This window comes from Eubalaena glacialis, chromosome X (assembly GCF_028564815.1).
Source record: "Eubalaena glacialis isolate mEubGla1 chromosome X, mEubGla1.1.hap2.+ XY, whole genome shotgun sequence".
Classification (NCBI taxonomy): domain Eukaryota; kingdom Metazoa; phylum Chordata; class Mammalia; order Artiodactyla; family Balaenidae; genus Eubalaena; species Eubalaena glacialis.
Genome location: NC_083736.1, coordinates 136,444,569 through 136,472,479, shown reverse-complemented (window position 1 = coordinate 136,472,479; position 27,911 = coordinate 136,444,569). Strand labels below are relative to the sequence as shown.

The 27,911-nt window shown below is 45.1% G+C and overlaps 1 protein-coding gene across 2 annotated transcripts; it reads right to left on the bottom strand.

Annotated features, from left to right (window-relative positions):
- Positions 1-3,947: 3,947 nt before the first annotated feature.
- On the bottom strand, positions 3,948-18,261 carry ZNF275 (zinc finger protein 275). Of its 2 annotated transcripts, none has more exons than XM_061178898.1 (4): positions 18,152-18,261; positions 7,204-7,311; positions 6,209-6,293; positions 3,948-5,902 (listed from the first exon to the last, which is right to left on the bottom strand). In XM_061178898.1, exon 4 carries the CDS (start codon positions 5,871-5,873, stop codon positions 4,746-4,748), a length of 1,128 nt encoding a protein of 375 aa, XP_061034881.1. In that variant the 5' UTR covers positions 5,874-5,902; positions 6,209-6,293; positions 7,204-7,311; positions 18,152-18,261; the 3' UTR covers positions 3,948-4,745. The 2 variants fall into 2 exon arrangements, with proteins under 2 accessions (XP_061034881.1, XP_061034880.1); XM_061178897.1 differs by lacking the exon at positions 18,152-18,261 and adding an exon at positions 7,774-7,850.
- Positions 18,262-27,911: the final 9,650 nt, after the last annotated feature.

The following is a 27,911-nucleotide window of genomic DNA, read 5'->3' as shown; positions in this document are numbered from 1 at the left end:
CTAGATCTGGAAGCGGAATCAGACATGAAGGGTCACCCCTGTCTTCTAAGAGCTCACAATCTAATGGGTGGGGGAGGGTGGGGAGGGAGAAGCTCTAGTGCAAAGCTGATTATAGTAAGTGCCATAAAACAGACAAGTTAAGGAGACTGGGGAGGAATGAGAAAATAGTGCCAACGACCAAAATACGAACTGGGGCAGGACATAGCTGTTCTCAGATCTGCAAGTAATGCTGAAGGCCATTTTTGTTTAAAGAGACCATTTCTACTTTTGAAAATAAACACCCAACTGATGCAATGAGAACTACACAACGTAAGTATACTAGTCATACAGAAGTTATCAATTACCCAATCTGACGGATTTGCTACAAGTAGCGAGACACTTCCAAAATAAAGAACAGGGTGGGCGGTGACTTAAACTCATTTCCTGGGGCAAACATGGGGTCAGTACAGGAACAGTGCCCAGACAGAAAAGCATTGGTCAAACTCACTGAGACTAGGAGGCATAGATTTGCACCCACCCTAGCAAACAGAATACAGTACCACATTTAAAACAGGTGTTTACGACAGTCAGGTGGGCCTTGGGCCAGGAACGAGGGCCAGGTAGGACATGAGGAAAGCGAGCCGTGTGATTCTTCTCAGGAAGCAGCCAAATGGGACAATGCAATTGCTCCTGACAGACTGCAAAAAGCAGAGACCCGCTCAAGCTGGCTTAGGTCAAGGGAGTCTATGGCAGGGACACAAGTGGACCAGAGAGGGCAGTTGCCAGAGATCCCAGAAGGTAACCCAGTCAGGCATCCCTTGCGGTGCTGGGGTTGAGGCTGCTCTGGGGGTGCCCAGCCGGAGCCCACAGATCTTCAAGCCGGTGCCGCCCATGGGGGCAACTCCTCTAAATCCCAGGTGGCTCCCTCTTTCTTCCAGCACCAACTAGAAACTTCTCTCTCGGTTTCCTTGTTTGTACCTCACAGTTGGAGAACCCGAAAGGTCTGGTCCATGTCTCCAGCGCTGTGGACCGGTTGCTGCCCTTGAGTCAGGTGCTCAGTTCTGGTTGAATTAATGTGGCCTAGACGGGGTGGGGGCCACATGGCGCACAATGGGGCTGGAGCCCCAGGCACGCGGAATGCAACCCCACGGGAGAGAGACACGCCCACCGTAACCGGGCGGGGCTCAGTCTGGAATGACACAACTAATGGGTGTGACACAACTAATCCACACAGTTAATCTTATTAAGCAGCAAAAGTGGTAAACAGTTACTTTCTTTTGAAAATTTCAGCAAGTATCCAAAACTTTAATAAAAGCAATGGAGGGTTTCTTTCAGAATATAAGAAAAGGGCCTATTTCGAAGGAGAGCCAGCATTCTATATAACCCACCTGCTCTCCATTTGCCTTGCAAAAGGAATACGTGTGATTAGAAAGAAAAATGAAATGAGGTAGATACACAAATGCATAGACAAGCACACACGACAGCAAGTCTGATCACATTTTGCATCTGACGGAGCAGTAGACCTAGAGAGTCCAAGGAAATCCACCCCCCAGGGACCAGAGGCAAACACTTGAACTCGGTGCAACTACAGGACACGCATTAAAGCCACAGAGAGAGCACGGACTTCACCTGCAAACAGAGTGACGGAAACGACGTGTTCACTCTGGCAGACAGTTTGTTCGAGAGAAAATCATAGAACCAAGAATGGAACAAAGGAAAGGAGGGCATGACGGGATGCCAAGATGCCGTGCCCTGGCTGGGGACAAGTGCAGCGGTGACGGCGACGCTAAGTTCTGAGTTAATACTGCATCTGGATCCTTCATAAAACGCGGGCAAGACATGGCAAGGTACTTCCAGGTTAAGGTGCCAGACTTGCCCCGCCGTGGACGCCAACATTCCTTACCAAATAACAGTTGTAGCAAATACGTCATAACAGCTTGAAAAGAGAAGACTCATGAGAGAAGGAAGTAGTGATTTCACACGCAGATTCGCAACTACTGCAAGAACTGAGGCCCCCAGAGCAGAAAGAATCACTATGCAACAAGTGCTGTCAGCTTCTCTCCAGCCCGGGGGTCAGGATGGAGACGTCCCAGAGAGCCACTGGCGTGGCCTGGGGGCCATTCCAGAGTACCTTCTGGCTAAGGTCACAAGGGTCACTGTGGGACCCTGCTTCCCAGCCTCTACCCCAGGCACAGCTGCTGGGAAGTCACACTACAGCCCCTGCGAGGCCAGCTTCTATCTGTGGGCTCTGCAGGCCACTGGAGGAGCCAGGTTCCTGGCCAGCCCTTGCCGCTGAAAGTGACAGGCCAGCCCCAGGACGACCAACTTCTACTTTTATGCCACGTGGGCCGTCGTCAGAAGGGCATCGTTGCCCTCCAAACCCTTGTTTTACTGCCCCTCCTGGGCAAGGCTGTTACAAGTCACAGCCCAGGCCTGGTGCGGCCATCGGTGGGGCACGGTTCGTCTCCGAGCCTTTGCTCTGTCGCCCCTCTTAGGTGTGGCTGCAGGAGGTGACGTCAGAACACATGGGTGAATTTCCCCCTAGTTGCCAAAAGCAGAAGCCACCAAACCGACCTCTTTCTAGTTCCAGAATCACTCGCTAGGAGGACGCCATCCATGTGACAGCGTCAGTCGGGTAAGTTTTCTTGTGTTTTAGATGTCTCTTGGGTGGATCTGCTGCTCAGGCACTGAGTCCACGCTGAGCATGGCCAAGGCTCCCAGGAGCTGGAAGGCTGGCCAGCTGCTGCCAAGACCAAGTTCGGACCACCCCATTGATCTAGGTGAGGCCCAGCCCTGCTGCTGAAGGTCAGGGCTATACTGAGGAACAGTCAGAGTGTTCTGGCCAATCCGAGATGGAAATTCCTCTCGAGTGCCTGAGTGGCCAGGTTGGATAGTCAAGTACCGCCCACAGACATGCAGAGTCTGCATCTTGGATGAGGAGTGAGCCTGTGTCTCTGGCCCATTTCCATCCAGCCTGCCCACCTGGAGCATCCACCTTCTGGTGGGGCAGGGTTTTCAACTTTTCGTTTGTAATTCAAATTCTAGAAGAAAATGTCATCATCTCTAACTACTGAAGCAATGGAAGTTAAGACTTAACTGACAACAATGAACGTTTGGATACGTAAAGATCAAAAGCTTGCACAACAAAAATGTAATAAAACTGCTACAAAGAGCAAAGCAATAAAACTGGAAAAGAGATAATCACAATCGATACAGAAAGAACTGCCGTATAAAGTCAATATATCCAAAGGTAACTTGGTAACTGGTCAAAGGAGATGAACGTACTCTGCATGCAAGAAAACGGAAACAGTATTTTAAGTCATCACGTGAGAGAAAGAAGATGAGACTAGGAGTCAGGAGGCCTGGGTCCATCCTCAGTTTGGGTACTAATGAGTCATAGAACAACAGCAATAACCATGGCGATGATGGCAGATGACTTCACTGAGTGTGTACCTCCGTGCCAGGCACGGCATCGCAGTCTCTGCGATAACCTTAGGAGGTAGTCCTGTGATCATCCTCATTTTACAGAGGTGGAAACGGAGGATTGGAGAAGTACCATCTAGGCCCCATATGAGAGGCTATCGTTCCCGAAAAGGAGGCGTCACCTTACACTTGAGTCCTTGCGACGTCCCTGTTACGGGGATGCTCTCTCAACTACTTGATTTTGAACAAAACAGTGCTGCTTGAGGACAAGACCCGTTAGCCTGAAACAAACCCCAGTCGACGCTAGTTTTGGATATGCCTGGGAGTCACCAGATTGAATTGGTTTAAGAAAAAAGGACACAAAAGAAATTTAACTCAGATTTAGTACTTCTTCTTAAGAGTACGACCTCACAATGACAAGTCTTCGATGCTTTAAAAAAGCCTTTTAAAGGTCATTTAAAAAAAGGAAAACCTTAAGTGGTTGCATTGTACAGCTACAGAATAAATTAAAAAACGACAACAATCATTCTAATGTTACATGAACCTGTACTTATGGCTTGGGAGGCGGTTTCTAGTGAGAGCCTTGTGCAGGGATTGTCACAGTGGCACATAGCTCGGATGGATGGAAGTCATTGGATGTGTGCTTTGAAAATGATGACGCCAAAGGGCCTCTGAGGTTGGTGAAGACGGTGAGGTTAGAAATGCATATGAGGAATTAGGATAAAATGATCTCATGGAGTGGAGCTAGGGAAAAAAGGAATCTTTTCTAAATTAATATATTATTCTATATAATATGTGATTTACAATATGTATGCAGAACTAAATTAATAAATTAAATATTATAAGACATTTGATTATTCTATTTACAACCCTAAAAATTTATAAATTCAAGTAGGCCAAAAAAGTTTGGGGCTATCGATCTCCCGTTGGGGAAAGTCGGGATCACATTCTATGGACACCATCGTTGAATAGCTCTGGGTCTCAGCTTCCTTGAAGGGGGAGCTTGCAGGAGAGGACCAAGCACCCCGAGCTCCACCCCCACGTCCGGGTTTCTCTTCTCTCGTTCTCCAATTCAAGGCCTGTGCATTTTAATACCTTCAAGGTACTCGATTCCAGTTGAACCAGCCAAAACTCAATCAAAATGGTAGAAGCTACTCTCGAGAGGCAAGATGGCAAACACAAACACTTATAAATTGCTGGTGGCAGTATAAATTGGTTTCAACCTTTCTGAAGAGAAAATATATAAGCGCTACAAAACTGTTCATCTCCTTTGACTCTGCCCCCCCCCCAGGGCCCCGGGCCCCGAGGGAACCCGCTGCCGGCCACGGGGCCGCGCGCCTTCCCTACTCGCGGTGGGTGGGTTGATGCTTCTGCAGCGCCGAGCGCCTCTTGAACACGCGGCCACACTCGCTGCACTCGCAGCGTCTTGCTCCGCTGTGGGTCCTCCGATGGCGACTCAGGCCGGAGCTCCGGCGGAAGGCCTTCCCGCACTTGTCGCACTCGTAGGGTTTCAGTCCGCTGTGGATGCGCCGGTGTTTGATCAGGTCGGAGGGCCCCCGGAAGGCCTTGCCGCAGTCGCCACACGCGTAGGGCCGCTCCCCGGTGTGGATGCGCTGGTGCTCCAGGAGGCTGGAGCTCTGCCGGAAGGCCTTCCCGCACTGGCCGCACTCGTACGGCTTCTCGCCCGTGTGGATCCGCCGATGCTTGGTGAGCTCTGAGCTCCTGCGGAAGAGCTTGCCGCAGTGGGGGCAGCCGTAGGGCTTGGCCCCGCTGTGGATGCGCTGGTGCTCGGCCAGGCCGTTGACCCCTCGGAAGGACTTGCCGCAGTCGTCGCAGTCGAAGGGCAGGTGGCCGGTGTGCATCCGCTGGTGCTTGAGAAATTCCTGACGATCCAGGAAATCCCTGCTACACGTCTTGCAGGCAAAGGGCTTCTCCGAAGTGTGCAGCTTCTGATGGCGAAAGAGGTGGGTGTTGACTTTGAAGGAGCGCCCGCATTCCTCGCAGTCAAAGGGCTTCTCTCGGCTGTGGACGCGCAGGTGCTGGCTGAGGCCCGCGTTCTTCTTGAACCTTTTCCCACATTCTTCACACTCGAAGGGCTTCGCCTCCCTCTCCATTTGCTCTCTCTTCTCCATGGCCTCGTCAAGGGCCCGGCTGGGGCCCGGCCGGGGCTCTGCCGCCACGTGGCTCTTCCGGTGCTCGTTGAACTCAGACACCCCCCGAAAGACCCGCCCGCAATCGCCGCACTCCCAGCCCTTTTCCTCACTGTGAATTCGCTGGTGCTGCACGAGGAGGACCTTAAGCCGAAAGGCATCCCCACACTCTTTACATGCAAAATGATGTTCTACAGGTAGATTCTGGGGGCTCCCTCCCCTCCCCTCAGAGTCCCCGTTCTGTTTGACCTCAGGGCTGTGCTCACTGGCCGTCGGGGAGCTCGTGGACGCCATCTCCTGTGACTGGGCGTCTTCGCCCATCCTCGGCGGTTGGGTCACCCAGATGCTTTCTGAAATGGAAACCACAAGACACTGCACTCTGCCGAGGAGGAAGGAAGGAGGTTACTCTCCTTTGTCAACAATCACTTTCCTCCTGAGACAGCTGCCGAGCATCGGGCCTGGACGCCACCGGGGCAGGATGGCGGCTCCCCACCCAGCTGGAAACAAGCGCGGTACACGGAAGGGGCGTAAGGGCCTGATTGCTGGATGCTCCCTGTCAAGGTGACTGAGGAGCAGCACACCACCCCCACCCCAAAGGCTCACCTGGGCCTCCCCAACGACGCCCTGACGTTTCTTCAGGTTTCTCTTTTACTCACCTGAATGCTCAGCTCGTTCCACGTGAGGGGATGGGTCAGACTTGCACCAGGTGAGAGACCAAGTCAGGATTCAAAACAGGAACTCCTGCTTGCGGAAAAGGAAACAGGCTATGGCAGCATCCGGAGATGACATCAGGATGGGGTAGGAATGGTTCAGGGCCTTTGAAGGGGAAAGCCTTTCAATCCCCAAAGGCTGGGCTGGCTGTTCCCTTAGGCAAGTCATTCATCCATTTAAAATGCCTTTCCCAACAGTCGGCTCCTTCCAGGGGCTGGATGAAGCAAGCTCTGGGCCCATCTGGGTGGAGAACCAGCTTGTCTTCCTGAGGAGCTGATCCTCCCTTTCCCCATCCACCCTCCTCAAGGTCTGCACATTGAACTTGGGGTTCTCCCAGAACTGGCAAAGCTGACCCCTGGCAGTCTCTCCTCCGAAGAAGCCGCCCCACCTCCCCACGTGCAGCCCCTGATGGTGCGAAGGAGCTTGCTACGTCAACCTCTCTCAACAGTAAACTACAGTAAAGTTGCCATGAAATTTATATAATTTGTGGGTTAAAAAAGTATTTAATTAGGTGGCATAGGAAGGGTGGGAGGGAGGGAGACGCAAGAGGGAAGAGATATGGGGATATATGTATATGTATAACTGATTCACTTTGCTATAAAGCAGAAACTAACACACCATTGTAAAGCAATTATATTCCAATAACGATGTTAAAAAAAAAGTATTTAATTATAGTGGCTAGTTTGTTCTAATTTCTTTCCCAATGAAAGACCGAGGGGGCTTCTTTCCATGCCATTAGGAGTTGGGAGGGACACCTGTTACTTTGAGATGTCGGGTGTAGCAGACCCTCTGTATTTCCCACAGCCCATTCCCAGGGAGCATAAGCCCCTGGAAGGTGAGCTTGTGTGACGCTATGCCAGGTGCCCCTTATCCTACTCCCAGCGTCGTAGGACCATGAAGCTGGTGGCAAAGCCTGTGGAAGGGCTGGGGGCATCCTTACCCACAGAGGTCACATTCCTTCAATATGCCGGTGTCCTCTGCTCAGGATCCAGCCTCAGCCACTCCCTTTGATGAGGTACTGTGCCACGTCACCAAATGTCACCGGATCCTGAAAGAATTCCCAGGGATAATCTGTCCTTCCATCCACTCTAGAACGAGGCAAGGGCAGTGCCACTAACCCCAGGGATGAGAGGTGAGAGTCTGAAGTGAGCGTGCATTGCTAACATGGAAATATAACTACAAGCCTCAAGAAGTGCTAGAAAGAGAACCTGACCACGTGCCAAGAGACCTGGGCCGTGGCCCTGGCTCCCACTGTCCTCCCAAGGGACTTCGGTTCAATCACTTTCCTGGATTGAAACGCAGCTCCCCCATCAGTACGATGGGAATTACAAGCCCAGCAGGCAACCACTCCTTGGCAGACTCCGGGGAGAGAAGCAGAGAGAGGGAGGGAAGGCAGCAGCTGGGGTTCAGGGCCTGTTGTGTGTCATGCTGGGGCAAGAGGCAGAGTCCAAGGCCAGAATCAGGGAGCAGTGACAGATTCCCAAGCCAGACTGAGGGAAGCACAGCTCACCTGGGCCTCCAGCACCCCAAGGGGGCCTGCCAGGACTTGGTTTCCCAGGAATCCATCTTGGGGAAGAGCAAGACCCTGTGGGGCAGGCAGAGCTAAGGAAAGTGAAAAGTGCCGTGAGTGACAGCAGCCCTGCCTCTGGGTCCCGTGGGATGAGACTGGTGACTTCCTTTTCCCCTGTTTTAAATTTTCTTGAGTCTTCTCTTGCACAGAGGCTGAATGACAAGCCAGAGCACGGATACGCCTAACAAAATGTATCCCAAACAGTGGGGAAAGTGGGCTGGCAGAGAATTGATACAGGCAGGCCAGAGGGAACCCAGACAAGGCAAATGAATGTTAGCCCAGGCACAGGCAGGAGAAGACAAACTCAGACCAAGAGCCAGTGGCAGGGAGACTGGCTCTCAGAGACAGGTCGGCCACAGGCCTCCTAGCAGTAGGGTTAGGCCTTGTAGAGTTCAATGCTCACACTACACAGGAAGGAAGCATCCCCAAAAGAACATCAGAAGAAATAACTAGGAAGTGAGAGGTCCTTCTCAACTTTGTAGGGGCAACAAAAAACCAGACTGGGCTACTGGAGGGAAGAGACATAACAGAGCAGGAGCCAGGGCCTCCTGACTTGCAGCAAGGCCCTCTAAAGGCCACACTCCACCCCACCGAAACAACTCACCAGGTGACAGCTTGCAGACAAGAATGTTTCTGTGATATATTTGACAAAATGAAAAGTTGAACAAAATACCTGGAAAAAGACACCTCCAAAAAAAAAAAAAAAGATCTTCAAAGACTGTTGCTAAATAAAGGATCTGAACCACATGTGTAAGTTGCCTTTGTCTTTCGGATCCCACCACAGGTGTGCATGCATCGCGGGCCTCCCACTTCAGTGAGTTCACAGAAACAGGAACACAGTTTCTGTTCTGATGTCAGGTCAATTCGGTTCACAGTTATATGAAAAGGAAGCATTTTTACACTAGCTCAAGGAGTACGGAACCCAGATACTCCAGAAATACTTTTACGTAAAATTTAGATGTTATATTAAAAGGGTTAGACAGAGACTTCCACTTCTGGCCATGAGGGAGCAACAAGGAACAGATTTAATGTCGTGCCATAAATAAGTAGAAAACTGGATAAAATAGATGTGAAACAACAGTGTTTAGATATTGGACAGCAGGCAGCACAGGATCATGATCCTTGAGAGACGAGAAACAAACGAGGTGAGCTTTATCAGTGTCCCAGATCTCTTCCTGGAGGCAATTTCCAGATTGAGAGTATAGGGAAGGGGGACCCAAACAGAGCTTGGTGGCTTTATTATCAACACAGACCAGCGTTCAGGGAAGCTGAGGCAGAGCAGAGTTCCAGAAAGGAGGGAGCTATGCAGAAAAAAAGAGCTCCAAAAAATCTGTACAAGGCTCCCCTTCAGTCTTTCTTAACTACTAAGTCATGCATGCATAGAGCGAAACTCCCAAAGACTAGGAAAAGAATGACCAGGAAGCTGTAAGTTGAACAATTCCTAGGACACACAAAGGTAGGAAGATGTTCAGGGTCTAACCAACCAGAGTAGGGAGTCCTCAGTGATCACGTGGGGTATTCACTAGAGAATCAGAGGGGCCATACCTTAGTAGTAGGACTGATCTATCCCTGGAGCCACAGCTACCCTGGATCTGCTCCAGAAAAACTTGAAATTAGGCCTTGAAGGGATGAAACTATTCCACAAATAACTACCTCCCAAAACAAAGTCCAACAATCTTCACAGTGAAACAACAAAATCCAGACAATCAACAACATAATCTCTACAATGTTCAACATCCAATAAAAAATTAAGTAAATTCCATATATATGTGTTAGCATACGGTATTTGTTTTTCTCTTTCTGACTTACTTCACTCCGTAGGACAGACTCTAGGTCCATGCACCTCACTACAAATAACTCAATTTCGTTTCCTTTTATGGCTGAGTAATATTCCATTGTATATATGTGCCACATCTTCTTTATCCATTCATCTGTTGATGGACACTTAGGTTGCTTCCATGTCCTGGCTACTGTAAATAGAGCTGCAATGAACATTGTGGTACATGACTCTTTTTGAACGATGGTTTTCTCAGGGTATATGCCCAGTAGTGGGATTGCTGGGTCGTATGGTAGTTCTATTTGTAGTTTTTTAAGGAACCTCCATACTGTTCTCCATAGTGGCTGTATCAATTTACATTCCCACCAACAGTGCAAGAGTATTCCCTTTTCTCCACACCCTCTCCAGCATTTATTGTTTCTAGATTTTTTGATGATGGCCATTCTGACCGGTGTGAGATGATATCTCATTGTAGTTTTGATTTGCATTTCTGAAGAACCTAGGGGCAAGAAGGGAATAAAGACACAGACCTACTAGAGAATGGACTTGAGGATATGGGGAGGGGGAAGGGTAAGCTGTGACAAAATGAGAGAGTGGCATGGACATATATACACTACCAAATGTAAAATAAGATAGCTAGTGGGAAGCAGCCGCATAGCACAGGGAGATCAGCTCGGTGCTTTGTGACTACCTAGAGGGGTGGGATAGGGAGGGTGGGAGGGAGGGAGACGCAAGAGGGAAGAGATATGGGAACATATGTATATGTATAACTGATTCACTTTGTTATAAAGCAGAAACTAACACACCATTGTAAAGCAATTATACTCCAATAAAGATGTTAAAAAAAAAATTAAGTAAATGCCAAGAAGCAGGAAAATGTGACTCACGGAAAGGAAAATAATGTCAATAGAAACACTCAGAAGTGATCACTGACAGAACTCACAGACAAGGATAACAGCTAGTTTAACAATGTATAACTATTTAAAGAAAAACAGGAACATAATGAAAGAAATGGATGATATAAACAAGAACCAGATGGGACTTATTGAGGTGGAAACTGTAATATTTAAAATGAAAATTTCATTGGATGTGATTAACAGCAGATTAGACACAGCCCTCTCCCCGCAAAAAGATTAGAAAATTTGAAGACATAGCAATAGAAATTATCCCAAATTTAGATCAGAAAGAAAAACATATTTAAAAAACAGAGTCTCAGTGACTTGAGGAGAACAGAAAGTGGTCTAACACATATGCAACTGGAATCTGAGAAGATGAGGAAAAGGAGGAGGGGGATAAAAGTATAATTGAAGAAATAATGGTTAAAGTGTATTGTTTTCTAAATTTGATGAAACCTAGATCCAAGAAGCCCAATTACCCCCTAGCAAGACTAAACAAACAAACAAAAAACAAAACCAAAAAAACCCCAACAACCCCACACATGTACACTAAGACACATCATAATCATATTGCTGAAAACTAGTGATAAAGAGAAAATCTTAAAGCAGCCAGAGGAAGAAAAGATGTTGTATACAGAGGAGCAAAGATAAGACTAGCTGCTAACTTCTTATCAGAAAATGTGCAAGCCAGAAAACAACTGAATGACATTTTAAAAGTGCTAAAGGAAAAAAAAACATGTCAACCGAGACTTCTATATTCAGGGAAAGTATCCTTCAAAAATGAAGGCAAAATAAAAACTTTTTTAGACAAAGAAAAGCTGAAAGGATCTGTCACCAGCAGACCTGTACTACAAGACATATTAAAGAAAGTTCTTCCAGTGAAGGGAAATGATACCAGATGGAAACTTGGATCACAAAGGAATGAAGAACATCAGGAATGTAAATATGTGCAGAAATATAAACACTTTTACCCCTCTCATTTTTAAATCTTTAAGAGATAACTGAACATTTAAAGCAAAAACAATAAGGTAGTGCAGGGTTTATAACATATGTAGAAATAAAATGTATGACCGTGTGCTTTACAAAGCCCTCCAAGACTCTGATGCATGCCAGTAGTGGAGATAAAATACAGTTCTAAAAAATAATCCAAAAGAAGAAAGGTAAAAAAAAAACAAAGGAAAAAGAACAGATGGGGCAAATGGAAATAAATACCAAGAGGCAAATTTAAACACAACCATATGGATAGTTAAATTAAATATAAATGGACTAAACACACCAGTTAATAGGCAGAGATCATCAGATTGTATCTTTTTTAAAAAACATGAGACTCAACTATATGCTGTCAACAAGAAACTTTCAATATAAAGAGTTTAAATGTAAAGACAGAGATAGGTTAAAAGTAAAAGGATGGAAAACAATATACTATAACCAACAGGAAGAGTCTCAATAATCCCAACGTCATAGAAACATGAGGGAGACCTTTCTGAAGAATCCTAGAACTCAGAGCAGGAAGAAAACTGGAGAGCTTAAGTATAAAATCAATAGGTGGTAAGAGACAAGAAAAAAAACAGAAAAAATTTTAAAAAGTAAATGAAAATGAAAAAAAAAATCAACAGGTGGCCAATGCAGAATGACACACAGCAGATTACAAAAATTTGAATCCTCCTTCAAAGAAGATTATAGACAGACAGTAACTGTTTATTAAAAAATCCAAAGAGTGTAGGGGAAGGGGAGAGAATGGTATATATTTGTGTTTTAGGAGAAAAAAAGGAATAAACTGAGAGTGACTCACAGTGAATGAGCACATCGAGACTGCAATGTGCACCACCCTGGGGTAGAGTCCAGGTCTAGAAAGGTCTTTTGCTTTCTGTTTCTGTAATGAATTTTTAGTAACCAAGCTGCATTTCTTTGGTAATCAGAAAGGAACAACAATTTTAAAAGATTTCAGTTGACTGTGGATAAGAAAGATGCTCAGCATGCCCGAGGACAGGGCTGAGGCCAAGGAGACAACAGGGAACTGCCCCTGAAGCTGGGCAACATCCCGAGGTGCCCACACAGGCAAGGCAGGCACAGCGGAGCAGTGCTGGCAGGAAAGTGTGGGCAGTCCCAGAAAGCTTAGAGGCAGGTCCATGGGGTTGTCACTTCCTGGGATCATCCCCCCAAGCTATCAGAACCATGACAGAAGGCCTCCTTTGGCCCCAGTGTCCACGGAAACTCTATTTCCATCTTTAAGCAGCTGCCAGCACAGGTGCTCCCCAGTGTGTGAGGGAAGCCCCAGGTGCCCAGCAGCCAAGCCCTCTGTATCCCACTGTCACCTGGGCAGGGCACCCTCGGACAGTTGGATTCTTCCTGGTATACATTTGATGTCTGGTTTGACTTTGGCTTCCAATACAAAATGAACTGGTCATAGATTACTTATACAATTCATTCTAAAAAATTCACTTCCAATTGACATTGAGGTTTTGTTGCCAAGTGGAATGGAGAGGAGAACATCTCACCTTCACCTCCTGAGGAAGATGGTCTGTTACAAGCCTCATCTCAACACCCTCAGGCCAGAGACCTAAGGCCTTAACCCCCTCCAAGGCCCTGGCTGAGCCCACCAGACCCATATCCTGCACCCCATGTCTCAGTCATTCCTTCCAGACCCTCGGCCTTCATCCTGTCATAAACACGCCAAGGCAATACCCCTGAGGGCCTCTGAACCTGCCTCAGGTGGCTCCTTCGAAGAATTCGGGCCTCACTCAAGTGTCACTTCCTCCAAATGTCTTCACTCTCCAGCCCCATCATGGTTTACTTATAACACTTTTCACTACCTAAAACGTATCCTCCGAAATTGCTTGTTTTTACCTGATTCTCCCTGGGGGAAATGTCACCTCTGACAGGACAGGGCCGTTCTCTTTCTTGGTCACCCCTGAATCCCCAGCATCTGCAGCAGCTCCTAACACTCAGTGGGCATGTGAGAAACTGTGGGGGGAGGGGTGTGTTAAATTCATCTAACTTCCATTAACAGAGCACCTACTATGCGTTTGGCACTGTGCTTCTCCCTTCCCATAATGTAACTATCGCCACCTATAGTCATTCCCGCCTCCATTTTACAGAGAAGGAAGACACGGATCTGAGAGGTGAACTAACTTGCCTAAGGTCTAGCTCCCAAGATTTGAGACATTTCAAACCACACCAGAAAAGAGAGAAGTAATATGCCACCAGGTAATATCTAACACCAGGCCTTATCCAAAGGCCAGGCAGCCATTGAGTGTCCTTGAAGCCTAATGGTGCGTATGGGTTTAGGGGACTGGCTTTAAATCCTCCCATGAACATGCCATCACAGACCCTCCCTGCGCAATAGATACACACGTCATTCTCTCTCTCACACAGTTTTTCCAAGCCACCCATGTTTAATTGAGCAGGTCCTCCTGAAGTGTTCCCATTTAATTGAGCGGATCCCACCAAAGTGTTTTCACTTAATTGGCATGATTAACCGTTGAAGTCCTGGAGCCACAACCCCCAAGTGAATTGTTAATTATCCTTTAATTCCTGTGTAGCAACAGGACTGGCCCTTCCTGTACCAGGCTTGCCCAGGGGACTTAACCCAAGTGCACTTCAGATCACTACCCACAGTGACAGAACCCATGGACACACAGAGACCATTTTGAAGGTGCTCATAAAAATGGGAGGGAAAAAGTGAGCCCTGCTTTCACAAAAGGAAGCTAAACTCTGCACAATGAACAAGGTATATCGGGTAAAAGCTTTATGAGACGCAAAGGAAGATCATTAAAAAAGATCATACACATTAATCCCACTGCAGTTAAAAATAAAATCATCATCAATCCTGAAAACAATCTGATAATTCAGAAGCCGGATTGCCCAACAGCTCCACTTTAAAATGGTGGAACTAATCTGGAAAAGAAACTGCACTCTGTGACAAAAGTGACACATACAGGTGTCTGCTGCCTTCCAAAAGTGGACCTTGGGAGATCAAGGTCAAAGCAATTCCAGGCACAATATGAAAACCATTGTAGTGCACCCGATGGATACAGAGGGTGATCCTGATCTTGAATGTGAGGCACTTTCACTCACCATGGAAAAGCATGCCCCAAATCTTGGAAGTGCACTTCTTCACCCAACTGGGAAAAGGAAGTTGGTAGAAAGACTATGGGAAAACAAACCTCTGCCTCTTAATATAAATATTATCTTCCTTCTTTAAGTGGGATCTGAAGTATAGTCTAACGACTATATGCTCCCAGAGAGTGAAGGCCCTATGAAGGTTGACTGCGGATTCCACTCTGGACCTAGCCAAGTGCCACAGACACCGCAGCTGCTTCACAGACACACTTCTGAAAAATCATGCTTCCTAAAACACGAGAGTTCACGTGAGTGAACAAATGTTCCTGAAATGTGCTTTAGACGGCAATGTAAATTTTAACCAACTGATTTAAATCCAATTTTCCGTATTGAATCAGAAACATTGAGAACCAAAACAACCATTTCACTCTGATTTGAAAGAACAGAAGTTAACAGTTGAACCCAATGGAGACAAAAGCCAACATGTGTCACAAAAAAATAGTGAACAATTAGGTGTATTCTGGTCACCTTTGAGCTCGGGACCCCTCCTTAGGATGTCTGGCTACTAGGAAAGTTCATTTCTGAGCCTGAAAGACCAGTGTTAGACTAATTCCATGGCACAAGCAGCCAAGCAACCGCCTCAGCAGCTGCCATCCTTCCCTGGGCAGTGGGGGCAGGGGAGAGGGGGCAAGGCCGCCCAAACCAGATCAATCTGGCAGCTTCCAGAAACTTCAAAGGGGTGCCAGAAACACCTGGACTCCCTGGAGCATCTAGATAAGGACCTGAAACAGAACGTCCTCAGGCCCCCAGAAGACAACAGGTGGCTCATGGCGTTCATTTCAGTTCTGGGCCAGAGCAAAAATGCCCTGGAGGGAATCTTTATAGGTCACACGAGAGACTGCACTCGCGACCATCTAGTTCAGATGGGTGCCTTCAGCTCCCTCTCCCACCCCTAACCCTAACCCTAAATCACCCTATTAATTACTGAGATTCCCAATTCTCCTTACTGGATATCTGTTCTCCCTTGAGTTGTGTTGTTTAGATCGAGAGAACTATCTCTGGGCAAAGATGGCTCAACTGCACTGGCATATATAAAAATATAAGTGCTTCCAGAATGAAAAACAGTACTTCTCAGCATCTTGCATCCCCATGGGGTCTTCTAACAGCATGGCCAGCTTTAAGGCCAGCAGACATGGTCTATAAACATCCAGACTTGCCCCAGAGAGAGGTGCAGGGATGGCATCGTGGCTCAGAACAATTCTGAGCGAGTAGTCAGGCAGGTAAGATCCCACCTGCTGGGCTGAAATAATTTGGGGGGGACAGAAGCAGACTTGGGTCCTCCTTCCGGGAACACGTCTTCTTGGGTCATGAGTGCTCAACCAAAGGACAGGCTGTGAGACTGACCACACTGCTGAGACCCCAATCCACCTGAGTCACGCAAGGCTGGATCCTGAGCCGAGCCCCTGGGCTGGAGCTGGGCTTAGCCTTCACCAGCTCTCAACCCGTCCCGCCAGCATGTGGCCGCAAAGGCCCCATTTGGGCCCACCCTGTACTGTGCAAATGCACTGCTACTAGAAGTGAATCCTAAAGGGCCAGAAGAGAGGGTGTTTCACCAGGAAAGTCTGTTTCTCTTGGGATGTTTGTGTCTGTGTGTGCCTTTTTCTGTGTGCGTGGGTGGCAGGCATCTGTCTCCGTCTTCCCCGTTTTCCTCTCTCACTCTGCCTGGGCACCTGTCTCTCTCTGTTTAGCTTTCCATTTTCTTTGCCTTCTATAAAAAGCCAGAAGGTAGACCAGAAGGGGATTTTGTAGTGTTTGTTGTATTTAATCGAGGGAAGGTTTATGTTCCCATTTCCCCCAAGAAGACGCATGCTATCTTACTGAAAATCAAAACAAATTTTAAGTATAGCTTCGTTTAAGTCACACTGCCCAGGATATGAACGATTCTAAATGGGGGTGGGGGAATGCTGTGCAAATCCCAAGGGGCCCTGGGCAGTTGGGGAGCCCAGGCAGGTTAGGGCCAGGGTTGGATGGGTGGGTTAGAACCCTGGCCTGGGGTTTGCTAAGAACTCAAGGGACAGAGTAGCTGGTGTAGGTGGGGATGAGAAATCTGCATTTTCAACCAGCACTCAGGAAATTGGGATGCTGATCTGTGCCTGGTTAGCACTGGGCCCGTCTACAATCTGGAGGCTTCCTCACCTCCAGGGCTCATCAGACAGGATTCTGGCCCATAAGCCTCCTGAATGGGATCCCACTCTCTGTGCTGACTGTCAGGTTTCTGGGAAGAGAATTCACACTTTCTAGTGATTTTCTAAGGGGTCTCCTCACCCAAAGAAGGCTGAAAATCACTGTTCGATAGGATTCTAAATGTAGATCCTAAGACATTTGGGGGGAATGGATTGGACTGTGTCAGGCCCAGGGCAGGAGGGAGGATGGGGGATGGGGTGAGGCAGCATTAGTACCCAGAGGGGGTGCTGTTCTAGCGATCCCATCTGAAATCCTTTGGTAAAAGAAAAATGTCGAGTCTGAGGTTGAAGAGGAAATATTTCACTGACCAAGGAGACTGGAAGGGGCTGGTGGCCCCCAGCTGCGTCAACGTTGGCTGGAGGGTGTCAGTTGGAACAGGATGGGACCTCCGGGAAAAGGGCCAGGATTCTGGGGGGGGGTTGGTGTTTGAAAGGGACCATGGGCTTCGGGCAGCAGGCGACTGTGTGGGGGGGAGGATGGAAAAAGACATGTAATTAATCACCCAAATATAGACTAGAGAAGGCAGCAAAGGAGTTTAAGGGGGGGGGCACTGGAGCGGGTGATGGTGGCCCCAGAAGGGCGACAGAAAAAGCACTGTTCAGATCCAGGGCCTTGAGCTTGTTTTCACCCAGCAAGGGCTGCCCCTCCCCATCCCTCACAGCATTTGGGCTCTAGGCTGCCCCCCCATCCTCCCCGACAAGCTGACGCTCGACCCCCACCCAAAAGGAAAGGAGAGACTCCGCCAGCAGAAAGTCCCCAGTACCGTCCCCAGTACACCTACCCGCGTCTCTGACTGCTGTTCAGCCCCTCCCCCAGACTAGGGAAAAGCCCTTTTAACAGCCCCCCAACGCCCCCTCCCACTTGGCCTCCTCTGCACTTGGGGTGGGGGGTCCCCTCTTCCCATAGCGACCGGTTCCCATCCCCTAGCGTCACCCCAAAAGCAGCGTAGGCCTCAGCACGTCCAGCGATTCCCGCCCCTAACCGTCGCCCCCTGGCCGCCGCGGGAAGGCCTTCGGCCTCTTCGCACCCGCCATCCCGGACCCGTCTCCCGCTCCACCTGGCCCCAGGGCCGAGCAGCTTCCCGCGGGAACAGAGACGTCCCCCAACAAAGCTTGGCCGCCCCCTGCCCCCCCACCGCACACTTTCTGGAACGCTCACCCCAGTCCTGCACACTCTCCTGGGCCGTCCCCTGCACATCCTCCCGAGGCCCAAACGATCACCCGGGACCCGCACATTCATCCGCGACTCCCAGCACATCCTCTGGCGGCCCGCGCGCTCATCCCGGCCCCGCACACCCTCCCGGGCTCCGCGCACATCCTCTTGTGGCCCGCACGCTCACCTCGGCCCGGCGGCGGCCAACGCGCAGTCCTCGGCGCAGCGGCGCTGGCGCGGCCCAGGCCCGGCGTGGCAGGAAGCGCCACGGAGCCGCCAGCGACCAGCTGAGCCCAGCAGCCCCACGGCGCGTTTCCGGAGCCGCGGGCGCCGCCGTGGGTAGTGGGAGAGCGAGGCCCCGCCCTGGCTCCGGCCCCGCCCGGCCCGCCGGTCTCGATTGGCCCGGAGAGTGGGGGGGCTGGAAGGGGGCGCGGCCTAGCCCGGGGTGGGTGGGTCAGGCCAGACCCCAGGGGAGCTGCGCGGTGGGGCCAGGTGCTCGGTAGAGGCGGGAGGAGTAGAATGAATGTACTAATGAATGAATGAATGAATGAACTAGCGCATGAACCAACAAGACCACGAAGGAGGGAACGAAGGAATGGAGAGGACCCCTCCCCCTTGGGCGCCTTTAGGACGGGAATATGGGTGGGGGGATGAGAACGGAGGGCGACGCAGAGCAAAGCCAGCCCCCACTGGAGGGGTCAAAGCGCCTCGCTCAGTCACGGAAGGTGTGAGCTCTCGCCGTGCCAGGCACTGAGAATACAGCTGTGAGCAAAACCAGGCTGCATCCCTGCCCTCAGGGGGCGCGCATTTGGCGCCCAAGAGCTCCTGTGAGTATGTGTGTGTGTGGGTGTGTGCGCGCGCGCGCGCGCCCGCGTGCTCGGGTAAAGGTGGAGGGGAAAGTCACTTGAGTTAATTTCAAAATGGCAGGTCATACTAAGAGAAAAGAACAGGATTCTTGGATCGGGGGTGCTGCAAGTAGTGACAGCCACTTCCAGAGGAATTTCTGCCAGTCAACAAAGATCTAGGAAGCTGCTGCACCCTGCAGTGTGCTAAGCCCATCGATGCTTTCTTGAAGATTCCTGTTTCGTAAGGAATACAATAATAAACAAGGGTCAACAAACAACACACAAGAATGACAAGAACTGTGAAGAACATCAATTAGGGGGGTGTTTGGGAGTGATGGGTGGGGAATTTCAGTGAGGCTATGGTTGATATGAGACTTGAATGACAAGAAGGACTTAGCCGTGTGAAGGTTGTTGATAGGAAGAGCATCCACAGGTAAAAGGAGCAGCAAGTGCAAATTCCCTGTGATAGGAACCAACTGGGCATATTCTAGGATCAAAAGGAAAATGCTGGACAGCAGTAAGCCAAGGGAAAAAGAGCCACACTAGCTGGGCACTGAAATTAAGTCTGAAGGACACGGTCTAACTTTTTTGTTCATTTTTTATTAGTATACATTTATCGTTTTATTAGTGATAATGATTATAACCAACTTCTTAAATATTCTTGTAACAATTTTATCTGTTAGATGCTACCAACTTTTTTTATTTACCTTCCACATTTTATTATGAAAACTTTGCAACATACAGATCAATTGAAAGATTTGTACGCATATACCAATCACCAGTATTCTACAATTAGCATTATGCTACACTTGCTTGATTGCATGGTCATCCTTATTTAACTGATCCATTTCAAAGTATCAGTAAGTTGCAGACATACAAGCACACTTCACTCCTTAACACTTCAGCACGCATAGCATTACCTAGAGATCAATACCTGTTTACTGTTTTTTTTTGGTTTTGGAGGTAAAATTTACATACAGTGAAATGCGCAAGTCTTAAGTGCCCCATGCAGTGAGTTTTGACAACTGCATATGCCAAGCTCTTGTCAGGATACTGAACATTATCAACACCCCAGAAATTCCCTTTGTGCCCATTCCCAGTCAGCTCCCACCACAATTCCACACAGAGGCAACCGCTGTTCTAAATTTTTTCCATCTTAGATTACTTTCACCTATTTGAGAACTTCATATGGATGGAATCATATGGTATGTACTATTTTGTGTCTGGTTTCTTTCATTCAGTATGATGATTTTGAGATTTATCTGTGTTGTTTAATGTGTTGCTTCTTTCCTTTAATAACTGAATAGTATTCCATTGTCTGGATATATTCGAGTTGGTTTTTATTCATTCACCAGTTTATGATCTGGTCTCTTTTCATTTTGGAGTATTATAAATAAAGCTACTGTGAACATTCGTGTACAAGTCTGTGTAGACATATGCTTTCATTTAGTTGGGTAACTACCTAGAAAGGGAATTGCCACATCATAGTAGAGTTGTTTTATAAGAAACTGCCAGAATATTCTCCGAAGTGGTTGTACAATTTATGTTCCCACAGATATGTATGAGAGTTCCTTTTCTTTCCAATCCTCCTCTGTATTTGGGGTTGTAAGCCTTTATTTTTAGCCATTGAAGTGGGTGTGAAGTGGTAACTCATTGTGATTTTAATTATCATCTCCCTGATGACTAATCATGTTGCGTGTGATGTTTTTATGTGTCTGTTCAAATAGCTTGCCCACATTTATGGGTTGTTTGTCTTTTTATTATTTACTTGTAGGTGTATTTTTTTAAAAAAATAGCTCTTTTGAGGTATATTTGACAAACAATAACCTGGACATGTTTAAGCTGTACTATCTGATAAGGTTTGACATATATATATATATATATATATGTTCATGAAACCATCACCACAATCAAGGCAATTAAAGATATCCATTACTCTCAAAGTTTCCTTGTGTCCCTTTGTAGTCCTTTTCTCTTGTCATTTCTTCTTGCTCTTGTCCTCAAGCAACCACTGATCTGCTTTCTGTCACTATAGGGTAGTTTGCATTTTCTAGAGTTTTCTGTAAATGGAATCATATAATAAGTGTACTTTTGTATCTGGCTCCTTTTACCCAACAAAATTATTTTGAGATTTATCCATATTGTTGCATGTATCAACAGTTCACTTCTTTCTATTGCTGAACAATATTCCATTGCATTAATGTACCATAATGGGTTTATCCATTCATTGGTTGATGGACATTTGGGTAGTTTCCAGTTTGGGGCAACTATAAATAAAGCTTCTATGAACATTTGTGTACAAACCTTTATATGGACATACATTTCCTTTTACCTTGGGTAAATACCAAGGAGTGGTATGGCTAGATAATATAGTAGAGGTATGTTTAACTTTCAAAAAAAACTACGAAATCGTTTTCCAAAATGGTGGTACCATTTTACATTCCCACCAACAGTGTAGGAGAGCTCCAGTTGTTTCCTATCCTTGTCAATACTTGGTATGGCCAGTCTTAATTTTAGCCATGCTGATAGGTATGTAGTGTAATCTCATTATGATTTTAATCTGAACTTCCCTGACTAGTGATATTGATGTCAGCCATCTGTTACTCTTCTTTGGTGAAGTGTCTACTTAAACCTTTTGCCCATTTTACAGTATTATTATCAGGTTGTTTGTCTTCTTATTAAGTTGCAAACGTTCTTTATATATTCAGAATACAAGTCTTTTGTCAGGTATATGCTTTGCAAACATTTTCTCCCAGTCTGTAGCTTGTCCTTTGAAGAGCACAAATTCTAAATTTTGATGAAGTTAAGTTTATCAATCTGCTCTTTTATGGATTGTGCTTTTGGTGTCATATCTAAGACATCTTTGTCTAACCCAAGGTCACAAAGATCTTGTTTTCTTTTAAAAGTTGTATGGTTCTAGGTTTTATATTTACTTAGGTTTCTGATCCATTTTGAGTCAATTTTTGTGTGTTTTGTGAGATATGGGTCAAAGTTCATTTTTGTGCATGTGGATATCCAATTATTTCATCATCATTTGTTGAAAAGACTATCTCTACTGTAATTTTTTGCCTATATCAAAGATCAGTTTTCCAGAAATTTGTGGATTCAGGGCTGTCTATACTGTTCTATTGATGTATTTTCTATCTTTATACCAATAACATGAAGTTTTGATTAGTGTAGTTTTGTAATAATCTTTGGAATCAGATAGTGTAAGTTCTATAACTTTGTTCTTTTCAGTGTTGTTTTAACTAGTCTAGGTTTTTTTGCATTCCCAAAAATGGGATTTGGGGATTTTGATTGGGACTGGTTTAAATTCTGTAGATCAATTTGGAGAGAATTGACATCTTTTCACCAATATTGAGTTCTTTGAGCCATAAACTAGGTCTCTCTCCATTTATTTTGGTCTTTAATTTCTCTGACCAATATTTGGTATTTTTCAATGCACTGTTCTTTCATATCTTTTGTCAGATTTGCTCCTAAGTATTGCACATTTTTGATGCTATTGTGAGTGGTATTGTTTTTAAAATTTTTAATTTCTGATTGATCATTGCTAGCATATAGGAATACAATTGATTTTTGTATATTGATCTTATATCCTGCAGCCTGCTGAACTCACATATTAGTTCTAGTAACTTTTCTATAGATTCCATTGCATTTTCTAAATAGATAATCTTGTCATCTGTGAACAAAGACAGTTTACTTCTTCCTTTCCAGTCTGGATGCTGTTTACTTCTTTTCCCTGCCTAATTTCCCAGGCTTGAACCTCCAATACAATGTTGAATAGAAAGTGTAAGAGTGGACATCCCTGTCTTCATTCTGGTTTTAGGGGGAAAGCACTCAGTCTTTCACCACTAAGGATGATGTTAGCTGTAGGTTTTTTATAGATGTCATTTATCAGGTTGAGGAAGTTCCCTTCTATTCCTAGTTTTCTGGGAGTTTTTTTTTTTTTTTTATCATGAATGGATGTTGGATTCTGTCAAATGCTTTTTCTGCATCTATTGAGAATATTGTTATAGTCGGAATGTATCCCCCCCAAAATCGTATGTTGAAATCTTAACTCCCAAAGGTGATGGTATTAGGAGGTGGGGCCTTTGGGAAGTATTTAGGTCCCAATGGGATCAATGCCCTTATAAAACAGGCTCCAGAGATGCCTTGCTCCTTTAGCATGTGAGGACCTAGCAAGAAGTTGCTGGCTATTAACTAGGAAGGGAGCCTTCACCAGGATGCAACCATGTTGGCACCTTGATCTTGGACTTCCAGCCTCCAGAACTGTGAGAAATAAATTTCTGTTGTTTATAAGCCACACAGTCTGTGGTATTTTGTTATACCAGCCTGAATAGACTAAGAGATATGTCATATTGTTTTTATTTTTATTTTGTTAATATGCTGTTACGTTGATAAAATTTCAAATGTTTAAACTAAACTTGTATTCTCATTATAGACTACTTAGTCATAATATGTTATCATTTTTGTATCTTGTTGAACTCCATTTGCTAAAATTTTGTCTAGAATTTTTGCGTGTATGTTCATGAAACACATCAGTCTGTAATTTTCTTTTATATGATGTCTTTGAATGGTTTTGATATAAAGCTAGTGCTGGCCTCGTTGAATGAGTTGGAAGTATTCTTTCCTCCTCACGTCTATGGAAGAGTTTGTGTAGTATTGACATTATTTCTTCCTTAAATAATTGGTAGAATTTGATATTCCCACTTGCATATTTGTTTACATGTGAGGGTAGGCTGCAGAGGATGTCATGCTGGGTGACTAAAACTTCAGAGACCCAGAGGACACAGTTCAGGGTGACCACAGTGGAGGGAAAGTGAGAAGGAAAATCTTGGACAGGAAAGAACCACAGGCACAGAACCCAAATTTGGCATATAAACTCTCCCCAAATCTCTGGTGACACTGGGATGTGTATGTACAGGGCAGACTCCAAGAAAATAACTGAGCAGAGATTTCAGATGACGCTCAACACAGGGGAGACAGAGTTTGGAGTCTGAGTTTAGCTAAGTTAACTGGCTGCTAAAGCAGCAGCAGCAACAATAACAAGAGCCACTAGAACACAATGTCCAGGATATGATGCTTAATTACTAGACGAAACAAGAAAATGTGGTGACACTCAAGAAAAAAAACATTCAAAGGAAACTGACCCTGATACTATAATTCACAGACAATATTTTTAAAGCAGCTATTATAAATATGCTTAAGGACATAAAGCATGCTCATAATTATATTTTTACAGTGATATATGTGCTTCTTCATTAACACATAATATAACAGTATCTAAAACTGGTCTACCAACTGTCTAATTTTGAGGTAATGCTATTTTTAGTAAATATTTCTAGATATCTGCAATAACTATAATGGGATATAGAAATATTTATTTTTGTTGGTGATGAAGTAACATGTACTGCTAATAGTACTGTGGTTTGCTGTCCACATTCATAATTGAAGGAAATGCTATATTTTAGTTGCTTGAGTAAAAATAAATATGAATTTTCCCCCATTCAATTACAGATTCCTTGAGTTCTTAATGTCAGGTTTAGATCTTAAGGTCACAGATACTGTTTTTCCCAGTAAAACCAAAAAACCATGTCTGGCATATAATAGGTGCTCAAAAATATTTCTTAAATACATGAATACATCTGTGTTCCAGTCTGGTGGTTAAGGGATTAAAATATGTTCCCTAGTCTTTCACATCCATCTTAATAATGAACTGAGGGGCTTCCGTGGTGGTGCAGTGGTTAAGAATCCGCCTGCCAATGCAGGGGACACGGGTTCGAGCCCTGGTCTGGGAAGATCCCACATGCCGCGGAGCAACTAAGCCCGTGTGCCACAACTACTGAGCCTGTGCTCTAGAGCCCGCGCGCCACAACTACTGAAGCCCTCATGCCTAGAGCCTGTGCTCTGCAACAAGAGAAGCCACCACAATGAGAAGCCCGCGCACCGCAACGAAGAGTAGCCCCCACTTCCTGCCCGTGCAGCAGCAACGAAGACCCAACGCAGCCAAAAGCCCGTGCGCAGCAACGAAGACCCAACGCAGCCAAAAATAAATAAATAAATAAATGAATTTATTAAAAAAATAATGAACTGATAACAAAAGCTACTATTTGATGATTGTTTGATATGTGCCAGGCACTGTTTTATAAGTAGTATCTCATCTTATTCTTACAATGACCCTGAGGCATGTACTATTATTACTCCCATTCTCTTGTTACAGAAACTGAGCCAAATAGATTTTAAGCAATCTCTTTAAGGCTACACTGCTTTCTAGCTGGCGTTAGAAAGCAGATTTGTGTGATCCAGAGTCTGTATTCTTAAAATATTAAGATAAACTTACTCTGGGTGTCTCAGGCTTGGAGATTGGCCCTCAGTTCTAACATGTCCTGCCCAGGTCTCCTTTGTTGACTAAGGCTCAGACCAGTTCTCTTTCACCCTCATCTTCTTAGGCAACCTGTAGTGCCATCTGGGGGATCTCAGCCATCCCCTCAGCTTCACAAACCAACTCAAATCTAAAGACCACCAAACCTGGATCTCCAGGGCCGAATTCTCTTCTGTTCTCCAAAGCCCAATGCCCATCTGCCCACTGGACACCTTCCTCTGATGTTCTTTAAGCTCCTCTACACCAATGCAAGGGTCACCTTCTCTGTGAGGACTTTTCTGACCTTTCCTAATAGATCTTCTCACCTGCTGTGCCTGCCATACTCTGTATACACCCTACCACCACCTCAGTCATATCATATAATCCCCTGCCTCTCCTTACCACTCTGGAGACCATTTCTAGTTTGTTTCTAAATTCTTAGGAATTAGGACAATGTCTGACACAGTAGGTACATAGTAGATGCTGGTTGAATAGATCAATACATGAATGAATGATATGCATCAACCCTACTACTTAAATAACACTTTGGCTGTTGTGTTTATTATGACCTATATACATAATCAAGTGTGTAATGTAAAAATATAAATGTAAAGTGTAAAATGTAAAAATGTAAAATGTAAAAATAAAAAATACATGGTCGAAGGGAATAATAATGAATTTATAAAATAGGAAATTTTAGCAAGGAAAAAGAAACCAGTCAGAGTAAAATGAAGCATTACATATAGAAGAACATTAACAAGAATTTTCACTAAATTCTCATTAGAAACAGTGGAAGCCAGGAGACAGCAAAACAACATCTTTAAAGTGCTGAAAGGGGAAAAACTTTCAACCCAGAACTCTATATCCAGGGAACATATCCTTCAAGAATGAAGGTGAAATAAGTATATTTTGAGATAGATGAAAGCTAAGAGAATTCATCAACAGATCTGCACTAAAAGAAATGCCAATAAATGCTTTCAATCTGAATAAATATGACAGTAGAGAGAAACCTTGACTTGAAGAATACCAGAAATGGTAAATATGTGGGTAAATATTAATACTTTCTCTTAATTTCTTTATAACACATGTGACTTTTTAAAGTAAAAAAGTTGATAGTGTATTATAGGGTTCATAACATATGTAGATGTAATATATATGGCAACTACAGCATAAAGGATGGGGTAGAGGGGGAACAAATTTATGTAGTAGAAAGGTTCTTACATTTATGTACAATATTAACTCTAAGCAGACAGTGAAAAGTTAAGGATATATATATTATAATCTCTAGAACAACCACTAAAAAAACGCTGCAAAGAGGTATAGCCAAAAATATAGCAGATAAATGAAAATGGAATTCTTAAAAAATATTTGATTAACCAAGACAGGAAAGGGGAACACATGAACAAAAATAAGTGGGATAGATAGTAAAAGGATAGACCTAGGTTCCAACCGTTTAAAAAATTACATTCAATGTAAATGGGCTAAACATTCCAATTAAAAGGCAGAGATTATCAGAATAGATAAAAATGAGCAAGACCTTTTCTGTCTACAAGAGATTCAGTTTAAATATAAAGATACAGATGTTTGATAGTAAGAGGATGCAAAATGACATACCATGCAAGGAGTAAGCATAAGAGAATGGGAAGGGCTATATTAATACTAGACAAAGTGGAGTTAAAGACAATGAGTATTACCTGAGATAAAGGGTAATAATAATATAAGGATCAATTAATCAGCAACACATAGAATTCATAAGTGTATTTGCACCCAATAACAGAACTTAAAATATCTGAAATAAAATTTGACAGAATAAAGGGAGAAATAGATATTTCAACAATTTTAGTTGGAGATTTTAACACTGCTGCTTCAGCAATTGATAGAACAACTAGGCAAGAAATCAGTAAATACATAGAAGATCTGTATGACATAACCAATCACCTTTACTTCACTGACACTTATAGAACAGTATACCTAACAACTGCAAAATATAGATTATTTACAAGGGCACATTGTACATTCACCTGGGTAGATCAAATGCTGGGCCATGAAACAAGTCTCAACAGAAAGAGAGAAATTTTATATAGTAAATTATCTGAGTCCACAGTGGCATTCCACTACAAATTAATAACCATACTATATCTCCAAATATTTGGAAATTCAACATCATACTTCTAGAAAACCCATGGGTCAAAGAAGAAAACATAAAGGAATTTAGAAAATATTTCAAATGGAATAATAATACAAATAAAACATCAAAATTAGTGGGAAACAGCTAAAGAAGTGATTAGAAGATTGTTAAGTACTAAACCTTGATAAAAAAGATTATGGAAAAAAGGGAAATTATGGAAAAATACCCCTCATGAACAGTGTAACAAAAATATTTAACTATCAGCAAGTCAAATCCAGCAATACATAAATAGGAAAGTTTTTCTATTGCCTACTCACAGATGTGAGGCACAGATATTCAGTGACTTGTATAGGCCACTCAGCTGTTAAGAGACTTTATGTTCACCTGACCCAAAGCCCACACACTTTCTAATGCCATGGCTGCCCGGGTGGTTGAGGGCAGGCTTTACAGTGTGAAGAGGTGTGATGAGGCTCCTGGCTTGGCAACAGCCAGCCTGTGTCTGTTGTGGAGACTCCAGGCTTAATGAGGGCAGGATGTGAGTGCAGGGTGGGGTCCTGTTATTAGGTTCCTCTGCCCCCACAACTCCTGGTTTCCGGCGCCCCACCCCCGACAC